General features: G+C 43.9%; 1 protein-coding gene across 1 annotated transcript in view; it reads left to right on the forward strand.

Annotated features, from left to right (window-relative positions):
• Positions 1-208: 208 nt before the first annotated feature.
• SCAP (SREBF chaperone) overlaps positions 209-15,639 on the forward strand; it is a gene marked incomplete at both ends in the record, with an annotated part of 30,910 nt that continues 15,479 nt past the window's right edge. Inside the window, 8 exon segments of the mRNA XM_009710344.1 lie at positions 209-338; positions 2,114-2,271; positions 6,027-6,247; positions 7,832-7,937; positions 8,908-9,080; positions 9,777-9,903; positions 14,470-14,582; positions 15,485-15,579. Of these exon segments, the coding sequence (XP_009708646.1) occupies positions 209-338; positions 2,114-2,271; positions 6,027-6,247; positions 7,832-7,937; positions 8,908-9,080; positions 9,777-9,903; positions 14,470-14,582; positions 15,485-15,579 (1,123 nt within the window).

The raw sequence follows: 15,639 nt of genomic DNA on the forward strand, positions 1-15,639 counted from the left end.
AAGAAAGACCAGTTACCTCTTGTGTTGGGGAAACACATCAAACAGTTCCTCTGAGAGCTAAAGCCTTCTTGTATTGCAGCTACGTCTTCTGGAGTGGGCTCGTTTTTCATGGCCCATTCATTTTTTCGAGCTCTTCTATCTAAAAGCCTAGTTAAAAAAAAAAAAATAAAAAAATACACAATGTTTCTTGCTTATGTCTTAATCATAGTTACCCGCTGCTGAAGCTGCCGCTGCCTGGAACAGGACCCGTGGAGTACAGCACCCCTGTGAAGGATTACTCTCCACCCTCTCCAGACGCGGGTCTGCAGCAAGGGGATCTCGGCGAGCGTCCCGACTGGGTGAGTCCTGCACTGGGGGGGAGCTGGGGGTGTGGTGGGGGTCGATGAGATGATGAAACAACTCTGCTGTGTTACCTGCACTTTGCTATCATCGATGGAAGATAGTTCTGGTGACGTATTGCTTTGCGTAACTGCTACGTTTAGGCTGTGTTTGTCTTGTATTAGTCTTGCTCTATCAGAAAAATGGCTACTGGGTATTTGGAAGAGTTAAAAGCTCTGAAAGGCTGTTTAAGAGCCCATCTTTCAAGGATAACTTTAACTAAGGCAAGTAGTACTCTTTTTAAAGCATTATTAGGTTTTAAATAAGTTTAATGATGGCTTCTGGCATAACAGGCCTCAATGTCCGAATGTCACGCAAAGGGATGCAGTTTCCCTAGAGCAGCAGGTCAGACCTCCTGCTGTGACGCACATGGCTTCGCGTACTTGCCCTTGGCCTCCTCTGAAGGGTGAGAGTAGGATTTCGTCAGCCTTTACTGCCGTAACTGTCTGTGGAGGTGCTACCAGCAATTACGATGGCGGTTTTGGTGTTGTCAGCCTCTCTCTGAAAGAATTGGGATTCTGGCTATCAAGCAGCTTATCCTTCAGAGATCACTAACTAGCTGTCAGAATGGGAATGTCTGTCTGGCCTGGAGGTGAAAGACAGACTGTCCAGATGCTCAGCACTTCCAATTTTCTCTCCTTTGGCTTTAAAATATTGCATCTAGCAGGGGATTTTGTGACGGTGTAGGTAGTCTAGGCTTCACCTCCAAGACATAGATTTTTTTTCTTAAGGTCACAATCAAGAGTTTTTCATTCGAATTAGAATTCAGGCAGCCAAAGATTCTGGCTGTGGAGCTAGCCACTACAGTGTGGTCTAGGGAGTGTAGGGATGCTTGAATAAGCTGATTAATTGAGTATAATCTAAAGGTGGGTTTTGGTTGGTTTTTTTTTTAACTGGCTGGTGTGTATCATGCAGGTAAAGTAGGCTTATAACCTTATGCTGAGGGTAAGGAATTGACTTTTGCATGAGCAAACTAGAACCCTGATGCTTTCCAGGAAGGCTGATAACCTGGTCCAGGAAATCAGGAAACCATTCTAAAATCATCCTTTGTTCTTTTTCATTCCAGAGTCTCTCTTAAGTAGAAGTTAACTGTTGGCTTTATGATGCCTCCAGCTCTCTACTCTCTCCATGTGTGCTCTTCTCACTCTTACTGAAATCATTTGCTGCCTTCTACACTCCCTGGTGCCACTGAGAGCTTTTTGCCCTATGCTGTTAACTCAGGCTGCTGCTGGCTGATTAAATCTTCCCTTCTGCTTTGTTGCCTAGTTGAGCTAATAGAGCACAAAAGTTCTGGCTGCCATGGCATGTCAGCGCTGCATTCCCCAGAGCAGGGTCAGCAGCCTGGGCACAGAGACCAGGAAGATTTAAATGGCTCACAGCAGAATCAGCACAGGCTGAGGGAACCGCAGTGTTGTGAGAGGCATCTGCAAGAGGCAGTGAGTCCCTGCTCCTGCCTTTCATTCTTGTACCAAATTCAGCACGCGCTGGGAGCCTCTGCCTCATGAAGAAGCGCAACAGACTGATGCCAAAATGGTCAGTGGCATTTTGCCTCTTTGAGAAAGAGACTCTTTTTGTTCTTGCTAGGTTAGTACTGTCATGTTTCACCTCTAATTTGGGAAAGGAAAATATAGTCTGGCAAACCCCTTGCTGAAAGGTTGCCAAGCTGTGGTCTAATTCTGCTAAGCAGCTTCCCACTCACCGTGTGGTTTCATTCTCCCTCTGGTTTTCCCCACAGTATGTTGGTGCTCCTGTGGCCTACATTCAGCAGATCTTTGTGAAAGCTACCGTCTCCCCATGGCAGAAGAACTTCCTTGCTGTTGACGTGTTTCGTTCACCCCTCTCCCGTGTCTTCCAGCTAGTGGAGGAGATTAGAAACCATGCCCTGAGAGACAGGTAATTACTGTTTGTTAAAGTTGGTGTAGAAGGCAGACTGACCCACTGTCGTACGCACCCATCTTCTAAATCACTGCCTCGTGAGTCTGATTGTTAGCTTTGAATTTGTACGATTCTCAAAAGAAAATGAGACATCGCTGCTAACAAGTGACATCACATACATCCTGCATGTCGAGCAGTTTAGCTTTTGTGCTGGAAAACTCACCTGTCTTCTGATCACTGATAATTGTCAGGAACCTTCCAGTCGGAGTCCTAGGCAGAGGGGTCTGGAAGGGGCCTCCAAGGTTATACCTGTTAGAGCAGAGACCGGCGTCATATAATCCCTTCATAAGCATGCAAGCTTCCTATTAAAGCAAGTTCATTTGACCCCACCATGCCTATTGGAAAGCTCTTCTAGAATTTCACATGGTCAGAAACCTTCTCCTGATTTTCCACTTCGTCTATACTTAGGGCCAGTTTGTACCTGCTTTTTTTTGTCCTAACACAGTCTTTGTACAGAAATAGCTTTCCTCTGCTTCCAGGTATTTACAGGGAGGACTCATACTCCCCACCCCAAATCCTTGTCTGTTAAGCCAAACATGTGAAACTCTTGGCTTACTCTGGTAAGACGGCTCTGTATTCCGTTTGTCATCCTGGTTGCTCCTCTTGGCACTGTTGTTAGTGTATCATTCCCGAATGTGGGAGGTGAGAACTGTACACAGTATTCTCGGAGAAGTCTCATTTGTGTGTTACTTCCCATGGAAATGCCTTTCCTGGAATACAGTGAGATTGCACGTCCCTTTTCCATGGCCAGTCATATAAATTTTACACATTATGTAGTGATGGACTTAACATCTCCATGTCCCTCTCTGTCATTTCCAGCTGATGAGCTCCCACCTTACAGCAGAAACTCTTTATAGTCCCCAAGTGCACGGTCTTGCACTTTATACTGTTGATAGAAAGGGGATTAAATTCCAGCCCTCGCATCATCCATTTCAGATATTCTGTTCCTTTTCTGTATTAACAATGTTCCTTTATTTTGTGTCATTGGCAGATGTCTCTATATCTTATTCCAAGGTTATTAATAAAAATACATAATAATCCTGATTCTCTGAACTGTCTGTGAGAAAGTCCACTTGTTTTCCTCAGTACCGGTGGTTCCCCCTTCAGCAGCCTCACGACCATTTTCCTGTTAACCTAGTTCTTTACCGCATCCCAATTTTTGTGCTACTTTTTGTGTCTTTCCTGTGAACTAAAGCATTTTCTGTGTGGTGCTGCGTCAAAAGCTTTATTGGGGCCCAAGTAGATGAAAACTGCTGTACTTTCCCCATCCAAGAAGTCAGGCATTTTAAAGAAAAGACTGCTCAGATTTGTTTGGCATATTCTCTCTTTGTAAACTAAGAATGCATTTTGTACATGTTAACTTGCCTCTTTTTTTAAATAAGTTTTGCTTCAAGTTCCAAGTTTTTATCTGTGATCAAGTTCTTGGCTGGGTTTACTTTCTGAGGACAGAAAGACTTCCCTACTTGTCTGTCTGTGTTCAGTGAGAATAACGATGCTGAGAACAGGCCAAGTGTGGTGAAAAATGGTGAGGTTAGAGTCTTTGATCATCTCCTAGCTTTTCAGGCAGGAGCTTTCTTCATTCTTTGTCCTCTAACTCACACGGGTAGGGAAGATTTACTGCTTGTGCGTACTTCCTTGACAGCATCCTTCACTGCTTCATTTTTGAGAGTGTCCACTTCACTACTGTACCTGATGATTTGTCTCTTTTTTTAAACCATTCCTTGCAAGCTGGCTGCCTGCTCTCTCTGTGGTAATTTTTTAGAAATGCCATTTATGCTGTTAAATATGGAGTTCTTTCCTACCAGCTCACAAAGCCTTGGCACTGACATTCTTTCTGTGTTTTCAGTTCATCTCCTCCTTTATCATATGTGTAACTTTAGATAGTAATCTGTATATAGTTGCCAATTACAAGTTAGAAACAACTTGCTCCCAGGACGTGTGCTGTCTTCTCCTTATCTCCCCTTGGTGTTGCCCTTGATGAACAGTGATGCAGCAGGGAGGCAAAATTAAACTTACGGAGCCACCGGAAGAAAAAGACGTAAGCACTTGGACCTAAACCTTGGGATAAGGCCTCCCGTTTTGATGATGGACTCGGATGTTTCAGGGAACATCTAACTTTGAGATAAATTCTGAAATTACCTCAAAAGTCATTATGAAGTTCCTCGTTGCCAGTTGCTTTTGTCAGTATCAAAGTTAAGTGCAGCTACTTTTCTTCATATGAAAAAAGGCATTCTGTTATACTAAAGTACAGAAGGAGCTGAAGATTATTGACAACTGGATAGGAAACACAAGGTGATTATATTTTCATCAGCTGTAAGCTTGCTGAATCTTTGAGCAGTCATCATTTGTAAGAAGTCAGAAGTGACCTGAAATTTGTAGTTTGCTCTGGTTCATGTTTTTTGGTGTCACTCTGCGTCCACACCATACTGCTAGGGACATTAGCTGTGTGCGTTTGCTTCACAAATAAGAAAGTACGTAGGTTTATTTGCAGTATAAACTGTTATCAGTGTTATGTTTCAGAGTTAGCTGAAGCTGAAATACAAAACAATAGTTGTCTTACTCTTCCTGGAGCTGTTATCGGAGGCATCACTGCATCGGTTCCTTTAAATTATCTTTCAGAAAGCTTTTGTTCCTTACAGGGACACAGTATTTTCGAGCATATTTTCTAGTGTTTTCATTTGATAGGTGTGACTTTCCTAGGTATCTTGCGATATAGTGATAGGATATAGATTCTGGAGGGAGTTTTCACAAAGATAGAAGTCAAATAATCATTGGTTGCTTTCCATGTTTGCTCTTTGTAGTCACTATAGAAAAAAACTCCTCTAGAGAAGGCGTTGTACGATAGGACCTCACTGATTTGTCTTCTGGAGCCACCTTCTCTATAATCTGCGAGGCTGGAGCCAGGGAAGGCTGGTCTCTTGTATCTTAACTTAACCTTCGTTAAATATACCCTTCCCGTATCATGTTGGGAAGTGTTCTCTTTTGGACCAGCTGCTCTTCTTTGTCTAGCCAAATCGCGTGCTGAGAGGTTTTGTCACTAAACCTTCACAGTCAGATCCTGTTGTAAGCCCAAGTTGAGTCTTGCTTGAATTACTAGTTGATAAGGATTGTGTAATTGTGTTGTAACGAAGTTTGGGGGCAAACTCAAGTTCCATTTCATACCAGTTACACCTCTATTAATTTCTGAACCCGTAAGGCATTTTCTTTTCCATACAATGCAGAGGAATTCTGAAAGCATTTTACATGGTTGCAGATACTGAATCCTTTGTACGTTTTAGAGCACTCTGTACACCTTAAATAGTCCTCCTCAGGAAGGCTAATAAAGATTTCTGTTAGATGTCCCATTGCATATGTGGAAAGAAGTATGCAGAGGAGTTTAAGGTCTTTGAAGAAGAACTCCTGGGAGACAGTTTCTCTGTAGGCTGGAGGTATCTTAAATGTGGAACTGAAAATTGTGGCACCTAGGATGGGTGAAGAGTGAAAGGTGTGTGACCAGACAGTATGCAGAGAAAGGATAATGGGGTTCTGGAGTCTGTACGCCTGTTACAGTGAGATCCCAGTATATGGCCCAAGGCTCTTGATCCTTAGTTATGAAAAGCAAGAGCAGTAACGTGGTGCTGCAGGTCCTTGGGGTATTCGTCTTGGCAGCTTTGCCTTTTGTTTGTGAGAGCTGCAACCTGCATGGCAGTGTCTAACCTTTGTTTGCGTTTCAGTTCTGGTGTCAAAAGCTTGGAGGAAGTTTGCCTTCAGGTAACAGATCTTCTGCCCGGCCTCAAGAAGCTGCGGAATCTGCTCCCCGAACACGGCTGTCTGTTACTGTCTCCAGGGAACTTCTGGCAGAATGACCGAGAGCGATTTAATGCTGACCCAGATATCATCAAAACCATCCACCAGCATGAACCAAAGACATTACAAACATCAGCTACTCTCAAAGGTAAGACACTGAAGTGCCAAAGAAGCTGTGAGAAATGCCTACAGCTTGCATCGCTATTCTGTCCTCCAACATCTAGATTGCCAGTATTACCAAATCGGGTGGCATTTTGTTGCATCTGAAACGAAGCTACCAAATATATGTCATCTCTCATTTTATTTCTGTATTTGAACTCAGTTCTGTATTTGTAGAAAGTGAATAATTGCACTCAGTCAGACTCCTTTCTGCAGGTGTAAAAATAGCAGGCAACTTGTCCAAGGCTTTTTGTTCCCTTTACGCTACGTATACTCTAGCCTATCTTTTTCCCTCGTGCTATTGTCTGTCATACTCAAAAGACTGCCTCATTGTCACAGATAAATGAACATCCATCCTGCTCCCTCTTGGCCATTCACTGATAGTTGCTTGCATATAGCCTGAGTTGACCTGGATATCATAAAGGTATTTTTCTCTCTTAATTAAAAAACCCTCAAACCTCTGACCGTATCTGGGATCATACAGTTTAGTGGTTCCATAAGGCCAGAGGAAATGCTGTTCCTTTTGGTTTTAAAGGAGCTTTGTAGACGTCAGGAAGCCTATGTCTGAAAAGGAGTTTTGTAACCCTATAGTAAGTTTGTTTTAAAGGGTATTTTTTTTTGAGCATTCAGAGTGTGTCCACATTGTGGTTTGGAGCCCCTGGAGGTTCTCTTTGAGAGCTCATTCGCAAATGAGATAGAGGCCCACAATATCCTGGGAATTCCTGAGAACAGTGACAGTGTTCGTCATTATGCACATTTTTCTAAACTCTGCATTTTAGCACGCAAGATGAATAGAAGAGACATTAAATAGTCCTTTGCAATGCAAAGTCTTCCAGGAACTCTGGTTCAAATCGCACGCTGACATGCACAAAAACAAGTGTTCAAGGTTTCCTTTGGCTGCATCCTTAAAGATAATGCCCGTCTCCTCTGTTGAAGGGCAAATTGGGAGCCCACTTGATGTGCCCGTACACTAACACACAGAGCGTGGGGAGCAAACAGGAGGAATTGGAGGTGTGTGCAGTTGGAGGGCTACAGCCTCGTCCAGCTCACAGGGATGGCGTGGGGTGGCTCGCAGTACTGGAGTGCTGCTGTGGGTAGACACAGGCTCTTCAGGAGGGGCAGGCTGGGAGGGCGAGGAGGGAGCAGCGGGAATGCGTGGAGCTTTGCTTAGGAAGGAGTGATGAGCTAGTGGAGAGTTTATGGGTTAGGATTAGAGGGCAGACCTTGTCTGCTACAGGCCGCCCAGTCAGAAAGAAGAAGATGAGGACAGATAGCTTCCCCACTGGAAGGAAGATTTTTCTTGTGTTTAAAGGGAATTTCTCATGTTTTAATTTGTGCCCGTTGCCTCTTGTCCTGTCGCTGGGCACCACTGAGAAGAGACACTCCATCTTTACTCCCCTGCATCAGGTATTTATCCACATTGATAAGGTCTCACCAGAGCACCGAGAAGGTGCTTCCCCTAAGAACAGTAGTTCTCATTCAGCATTCTTCACAATGAGCACCCCTCATATCCCATCTTTTTTTGTTTATTTTATTGTTATCCTAATGTTTTGTTCATACTGTGTTTTTCCAGATCTGTTGTTTGGACTCCCGGGGAAGTACAGTGGGGTGAATCTCTACAATAGGAAGCGAGTGGTATCGTACACTGTCACACTGGGTCTCCAGCGATATGATTCCAGGTAAGGAGCTTTAGCTGTGCTATTTCTAGGTTAGGGATCCCTTGTTCAATTCTTAGCAAACTTGCTGTTTTCCCTGCCCTGATTATTGTTATGTTTTTCTTCAATCTCCATTTTCTTGTGTTTTATAGTATTTTAGGATCTTCTGAACGTGCTATAGAAAAACAGGATGCTGGTTTGGGGAGAAAACTTGCTATGTTTTAAGGAAATAAAACACTATTCTCAGTCAGTTTTAAAAAAAAGTGTGTATAATACCCAAAGCTGCCAATGGGAGTTCCTCTAATGATGGTTTCACCTGCACACAGAGCTGTCGTTGTTGCAGCCAAAGCCCAGCAGGTCTGATTTGACCCAGTTCCTGGTACATAGAGTGGTTTGCTTTCCAGTAAGCACTGATTCAACTGGTACCAACTGTGAAATCCCTTTGGCAGTGCTGGCAAAGCTGGCTTGGATTGAGCAGAGCTGAGGGCTGAAGGCTCTGCTCAGTGCTGCACAGAATTCCCCAAGGAATGCCAAGGACAGAATTGACAGCACAGTAGTCGAATCTTGCTCTGCTCACGCCCGTGCAAGAACCCGTCAGCCTCGAGGACTGTCATGCAGCACCTTTCATCAGCCCTACTTAACGTAAAGTTCAGGGGATGTTTCAGACTACAGCATGTTCTGTTCCTCAGGGCCAAGATTCTGGATGACGAGCCCTTGCTTTAAATAGTTTTGCTGAGTCTTCACAGCTGTCTTTGAATCTTGACAGAAATCAAAGTCTGTGAGATTGCCACAGTACAGATGTGACAAATGTAGTTTGAGCCCCAGAGGAACAGACTTAGGAGTCAGGCCTAGAGAGAACCATGCTTTGTAAGTCTGTGTGAATCTGTGGAGCTTCTTCCTACTTGATCTGTACCCTCTGAGGTCCTCCTTGGAATTGTGTGCTGGTTGTTGGGTACAGTGTAAGTGCCACCCTCCTGCTTGCTTTTCACCTCAGGTTCCTCAGCAGCCTCCGCTCTCGTCTCAAGCTGCTGCATCCCAGCCCTAACTGCACGCTGCGAGAGGAGAACATCGTTCACGTCCACTTCAAGGAAGAGATCGGCATTGCTGAGCTGATACCCCTCGTCACCACCTACATTATACTCTTCGCTTACATCTACTTCTCCACACGTAGGTTTGTGGGGTGGAGAGCCTTGAGGGGAGAGCAAGCTAATAAGCCACCTAGACGCCTGCCAGCTGAATATATTTAAGGGATCAGTGGTGCGGTGCCCTTTCCCTGGGTACAGATAGGAGAGACTCCTGTCCATAGCACTGCAGTTCCCTCCTGTTTCAAAAGCAGGAAAGGTGGTGGTGAAATTTTACCCTGAACTGTCTGGTAGAGAGGTAGTAGTCCTGTTTATCCGATTTCTGCTAATTTGGCCCTCCTCGCCAGTGTGGTGTTACTCCTTGTGACATCTTCTGAGGTGTTTTGTGTCCTAGGCAGCTTTAAATGCCATAGTAATGACATTTTCTCCAGTTTAGAGAGATTAATTCATTGTCAGACAGATCAAATACATGTTCTGAGCTGGTGGGTTTAGACCTTACTAGCCACATTTAAGTTCCTTTTTTTCATCCCTCAACGGTGCTGTACTGGAGCTAGTTTGAGCTGCAAGCCATGCATCATCCTCTGTCCCACCCTCGTTACGGTACCTCTTACGTACTGGGAGCTGCGTTTCAGACATTGAGACCGAACTACCATTACTTCTGGGTTGCAGGGTGTTAAGCTACCTGCTGAAATAAGTCAGGATGAAGATCCCTTCTTGATTTTTTTATTAATATGTCATTTTCTTTTGCTTGGTAACTGAGACTTTGCATTCTGTTTTTCAGGGAAGATTGACATGGTGAAATCAAAATGGGGTCTGGCACTGGCAGCGGTCGTGACGGTGCTCAGCTCCCTGCTTATGTCCGTTGGGCTGTGCACGCTGTTTGGTTTGACACCTACTCTTAATGGAGGGTAAGTTTCCAACACTAAACCTCTTCCTAAAGAAGGGTAGATGGAGGTGAAATAATTTAAAACAGCTGTTAAATGCTTAATCTTTAAGATGTAGTATTTTTCAAATAAGCTTATGTGATACTATTTTACACACTGCTGTGCAAAATTACCATCAGATGCTCTCCTGGGCTGAAGGGCCATGTGTTTCTCTGCCCGCCAGCCAATAGACCTGACTGGGTCCCAGTCTTCCTGGAGATGCCTTATTGCTTAGCAGTTGGCTCTTTCTGCCTAAAGCAGAAGGAATTGTTGGGACGTCTTACTCATAACTTGATTTCCTGGCAGCTAAGTCGGCTCTCACATACCTTCCTCCTGCAGTGACTTCTTGTAGCAGCCAGAAGGGCTTGTTACCTTTTCTCTGGCTGACGGAGGTTCATTACATTTTACTCAGAAAAATCTTTAAAGGTGGCAGAATTGACCTGTGGTATTTGTGCCTGGGAAGCTCCTTGGGTGACTTTGCACCCGCCCCTGCTAGTTGTCGGCTCTTCTTTCAACTGGGGTTCCTCTGCATGTTAGAGTTGGCGTTTGGGACTTCTGATGTGGTTACTACCATGCGTTGTATTGGTGTCCAGCTGAAAACCCCTGAGTTCTACACACTGCTCATTTCTCATTCATTAAAGTTCAGTTCAGAATATTTCTTTCTGACTTTTAGGTCCCTTTCCTAAGTAGTTAAGGAGGTAGATACCCATCATTTTTCTTCCCATCTCCTCCTCGTGGCCATACACCGCAGGAGCAATGAAAAGTCTGACCCGTGAGGGAGACTCCTCAACGCTGGTGATAGTTTCCCAGGAGCCAGACCTAGATGGAGGAATTCCTCTCCTAGAAGCCTAAAAGAGCTATGAATAATTGACTTCAGAAAATGAAATATTTGTTGTTTCTGGTTTTACTGCTGTGGTGCCTTGGAACCTTAATTATGGATCAAGATCGCGTTATTCTGTGAGCTGTACAAATAGAAGAGAGAGGATCCACTGGGAGTTTATAACTTTAAGGCAAGACAAAAGGCAGTATTTGGATGCAGATACATGGGAGGAATCCAAGGGAGCAGTTTGGGTTAGTGCAATGATCATCAAGGCCTTTGTGTACTATCAGCCTTACTGTTGTCACCCAGAAGGGCTGAACTAATCTTGTTATTCTTCCTGCAGGATAGAAAGACTTAATTCAATCCTTATTTCTAAAAATAGTTTTCCAGCAAAATTTCTTTTCCTTAAAATGATTGCATGGACACTTTCCTTGAAACTTGATTCTTGCAATGCTTTATAAATTATGTCTAATTAGATGAAAGACCCTTGGATTCTGTGGTGATGGGGTCTGATGACATTGAGGTTGGTTTTTTTTTTACTTTTGGTGAGTGATCTTTTCCTCATTCCCCGGTGTCTGCCAGAGCACTTTCCCTCCAGTTACCTGATTCCCCACTGGGGACAGAGTGGTTTTGGTGGGTCAGATACCAGTGGCAACGTGCTCAGATTTGGCCAGTTTAGGGTGCAGAGTCTGGTTAAACTTTGTTCTGACTTTCAGCCTTTTTTATCTGTTGTGTTTACAGCAGAGCCTTCCACATCTGGCTCTGTCTGTTTTTCATGGTACCTGTATTTATGATAAGCCTTTTTCCCTCACTGGTTTAAGACATTAAAATAAAGCTTGTTGCTTAGCGATCAGTGTTCGCTTGCTACAGATACGATATATAAACTGGACCTGAATCATTATCAATCAATTTTTATAATGAAGTAAAATGATTATAGGTGAGGTAGGCATTAGTCTTATTTTACAGAAAAAGAAAACTAAGTGGAAATAGGTGACATGATCTATGCGGGGTTTAAGAAAGAATAAAAGGTGAAGTTGAGGAGAATGCCTGGAGTTCACTGGAATTGGGATTCCTGTGTGCTGGTGGACTGGGAGAGCCTCTAGGTGAGTCCAGAGCACAAGCCACCAACCCACAGCTTGGCGTCTCAGCTAGGTTAGCAGAATCACAGTCTCAAATGATGAACCACTTCTCCTTGTTGCCTATAAAAAAAGACCTAAACCCACCAGCTTGAATGTGGACATTTGCATTTTAGATAGAGAGGCTGATGTGATAAATTCTTAAATCTTCCAAACGTTTTGGATAAAGCAGAGGTTGTCTCTGTTCACACGTACATATGGAGTCAGAGAAGCTCTGCTTTCTTTATGAGTTAACAGTACTGTTCCTGTGTTGACTCTCTGGGATGCTGGATCATGCTATGATGCAGCGCCTTCTGGCATCAAAGCGGTAAGTGAAGTGTAAATGTTTCAGTAGATGGACACGATGTGGCATCTTCCCTTGCTCTTTCTTCCTCTTCCTATTGGAAGCTTGTTCACCGTATGGCGGAAAATATACCGAGGATCTCCTGCCATCTGCCTCGCTCTGAGTGGGGATAAGTGAACTTCGGTTTTGGAGTTGCGGGGCATGAACAGCTTGTGTTTGTCCTGCGCAGAGTCACTTTACTCTTCAAGAAGAGCTAATGTCTCATTGCTTTTAACCTGCAGGTCATTTAACATGAAAACTGCTGACTCTTCAAGGACAATTGAACCTCATAACCTGGGACTATTAGTTAATTATCTCCTGCAGTAGAAGCTATAGTTTCAGTAGGACGTAGTTGATGAGAGAATTAGGAGTTTTCTTCTCTGTATTTGTACTGCCTTCTGAAGGCTTACTGCAGCTTATCTGGAAATGGTGCTGGACCTCCTGCGTATCTTGCAGGATGGTGCATAAGGACAGGACTCTGCAAGGGCGTACCCTTGCAGATAAGATGCTTTGCAGGATGGTTCTGTGCTGTGTCGGGCTGCAGAGCTCTTACTCATGTTTGTTGCATTCTCTTTATTTAGAGATTTCCGTCCCTAGGGATTACAAAGAGTTTTTCTCACATCTATCTCCGTCCTAAAGGACTGCTTGGAGGAGTGACAGAGGTTATGAGCTGAAAGTGCTTTAGATAAAGGCAGGACTGATTGTACTTGCTACATTTTGGATTCTTTGACATTAACAAGAAGTTGCCCATGAAAGGCTTATATGTATTTGTATTTTTTTCACTCGCTAGGGAAATTCATTGCCTGCTCAGCTTTTGGACAGGAGGTGAAGGGACCAATATGTTGCACTATTGTTAGAGCTAAAATTTGGTTAGGATACCTGGAGAAGGGTGCATGGATTTTGTCTTTTGGGGTTTTTTTTTTGTAATCTTGCCGTCAATGGAGCTCTTGCTGTTTCAGCTTGCCTTTGTTCAAGGAGTCAATTGGAATGAAGTAGCTGAGTTAGCAGGCATTCCAGAGAGATGTTTTTCCCCAGCTAAGCTTGTAAGGTGCAGGCTACTGACAGCTGTATGTGGGCAAATGTTGTTGAAGCCCATGTCAGATGGCCGTGGGCAATTGAAAACAACACTTGGGAAGGTGGTCCTTGGGGGTTACGGCAGGTAATGACAGAAAGCAGGAGGTGTTCTTCTGAAACCCTGTTGTTTCCCTGTCTTGGCCGTCAGAGATGTGCCAAGGGGTGTGTGTGCACGCACGTACATTCTGCTTTTGGATCCGTCCATACCAGCACAGCACAAATCCATTACCCTCCACAATTGAAAGCGTTAGTATTTTTGCTTAAGTTTAGCTGGAGGGAAATGAAGAGATTTACTGTCTTCCATGTTCTGGCACGGAACAGCTTTTTCTGTCTCATCTGGACTGCAGGTAGTTCAAAAGAGAGAGAAAAAAATGTAGGGGTGAGAAGAAGAGTTGAACGAATTCATGGTGGTGACCTTGGGTAGTTTTAATCTTTCTCTGTGCATATATTCTGAAGGGCACATCCATTTTAGCCTGCTTTCTTGGCTCTTGGGTGGAAACCATCCCTGGCAGGATTTAGTTTGTTTATGTCCAAGGCATATGTACATTTCGTGTTGTTCTCAGTGTTGTGGCTTCTGAGCTACCTGGTGTACTGGAGAACAGAGCTCCATGCAGGTTAATTTATCTCCTCCTGACAGAGAAGTCCCTTTGTGTCTCCTTCACTGCCCAAGACTGGATTGCTTACAGCAGCTGCAAGGTGCGGAAGCTTTTGCCCACTGGGTGTCTGAACCGGGCACTGCCCATGCTCTTCACTTGAGAGTTTTTTTTTTTGAAAGTTTTGTTTAATGTAATACTTAGCTGTGATTTCTCAGGATTTTCACTGTTGATGGTGGCACATGGTGTTCAAAGTCCATCTTTTTGATTTGCACCTCTTTGTACCAGATGCTGGGGAGACTCTTTGAGAGGCACTGTCCCAGCCCTGGGAAGCATTAAGATTAATTTAGTCATTGTCTACAATGACCATTTTCCAGAAAACCATACAGCTTTGCAAAAGTGTTAGTATCTGTCCAAAGCAGATGAAATACAGAACCCTTACCTCATCATAGAGTAATATTGTATAAGAAGGAAGAGATTTGGCTAAGAGCACTGGATGGTGTTTTCTCGCCTTGACTCTGGGATGTGTGTTTGCTGCTTAACTTGTGTTCTTCCCATCTTTTTCACCAAGGATCTCATTCTCAGTTCTGGTTCTGTTTCCTCTAGAGAGATATTTCCATACTTGGTTGTAGTGATTGGCCTAGAGAACGTGTTGGTTCTCACCAAGTCGGTTGTCTCTACGCCCGTTGACCTGGAAGTGAAGCTACGCATTGCCCAAGGTATGCCGCCTGCGCTGGGGAACTGTTAAGAGAGAGAAAATTAGGGTAGCCCAAGGACTGGGAGATGGGGAATGATCTTAATTCTGGTCTGTGAAGGAAACAAGGACTGTGTGGGTTGAATTTGAATTGTATTCTATTAGTCTCTTTGTACTGTTTTTGGTAGTTCCAAGAATTGATATAAGCCTATAGTCATGGGCACCGCTTTTTAAGATTGTTGACTGAAGCATTGGCTAAACAAGTTCAAAAAAGTGTTGGTAAGAGAGCGCCGTATCTCCTGGTACAGATACTTAGCCCCTTGTCCTCTCATGTCATGAATATCTCAAGTGCAGTCCACAGGTGATACGAAGTTCTGCTGAGTCTGTGACAAGATTACCGTATCTATTATAGATACGTTCTGCACCTGCCTAAGGAGTTGAGTGTGCTCAAACCATGGATAAATGGAGTTTGCAAACTTAAAAAATGTTTCTGGACATCAGGGAAGAGAGATTCTAGAGTGATGCCTAGAAAAATCTACCTAGTTTTAAAAATACAAGAGGTTTGCATCCTGGATGAGAAACAGGACTCAAAGCCTCAATGGTCCTTTACACTTCTGAATCCCTGTATTGCAGTACCCTCCGACTGCTTAAATCAGGACAGTTTCGTGACCTGGGAGAGTCATCCTGAGCTCTCTTTGTAGTTAATGACAATCCTGCTAATAGCGATATTGGGAGTCAACAGTCCTGTTCTTTGACGGAGGTACTCAAAATAGGTCAGATGAATTTTAGTCTGAAAGCGCCTTTTTTGCCTGTTGTCTACAGACACATAATTTTAAAGAGGGGAAATCCAGTTCCTGTTTGCTATGCTCATGTCTGTCCTCTAGTGAACAATCTTCTTTTACCCATCTTTGCATGTTCTTTCTCCAGGCTTGAGCAATGAGAGCTGGTCGATTATGAAGAATGTGGCGACAGAGCTCGGGATCATCTTGATCGGGTATTTCACCCTTGTCCCAGCCATCCAGGTGAGTATGGCTGATCAGTTTGAGTTTGCCGGACAGAGGATTGTAGGCGCTGCAGGAATG

This window comes from Cariama cristata, unplaced genomic scaffold (assembly GCF_000690535.1).
Source record: "Cariama cristata isolate BGI_N322 unplaced genomic scaffold, ASM69053v1 scaffold16461, whole genome shotgun sequence".
Classification (NCBI taxonomy): Eukaryota; Metazoa; Chordata; class Aves; order Cariamiformes; family Cariamidae; genus Cariama; species Cariama cristata.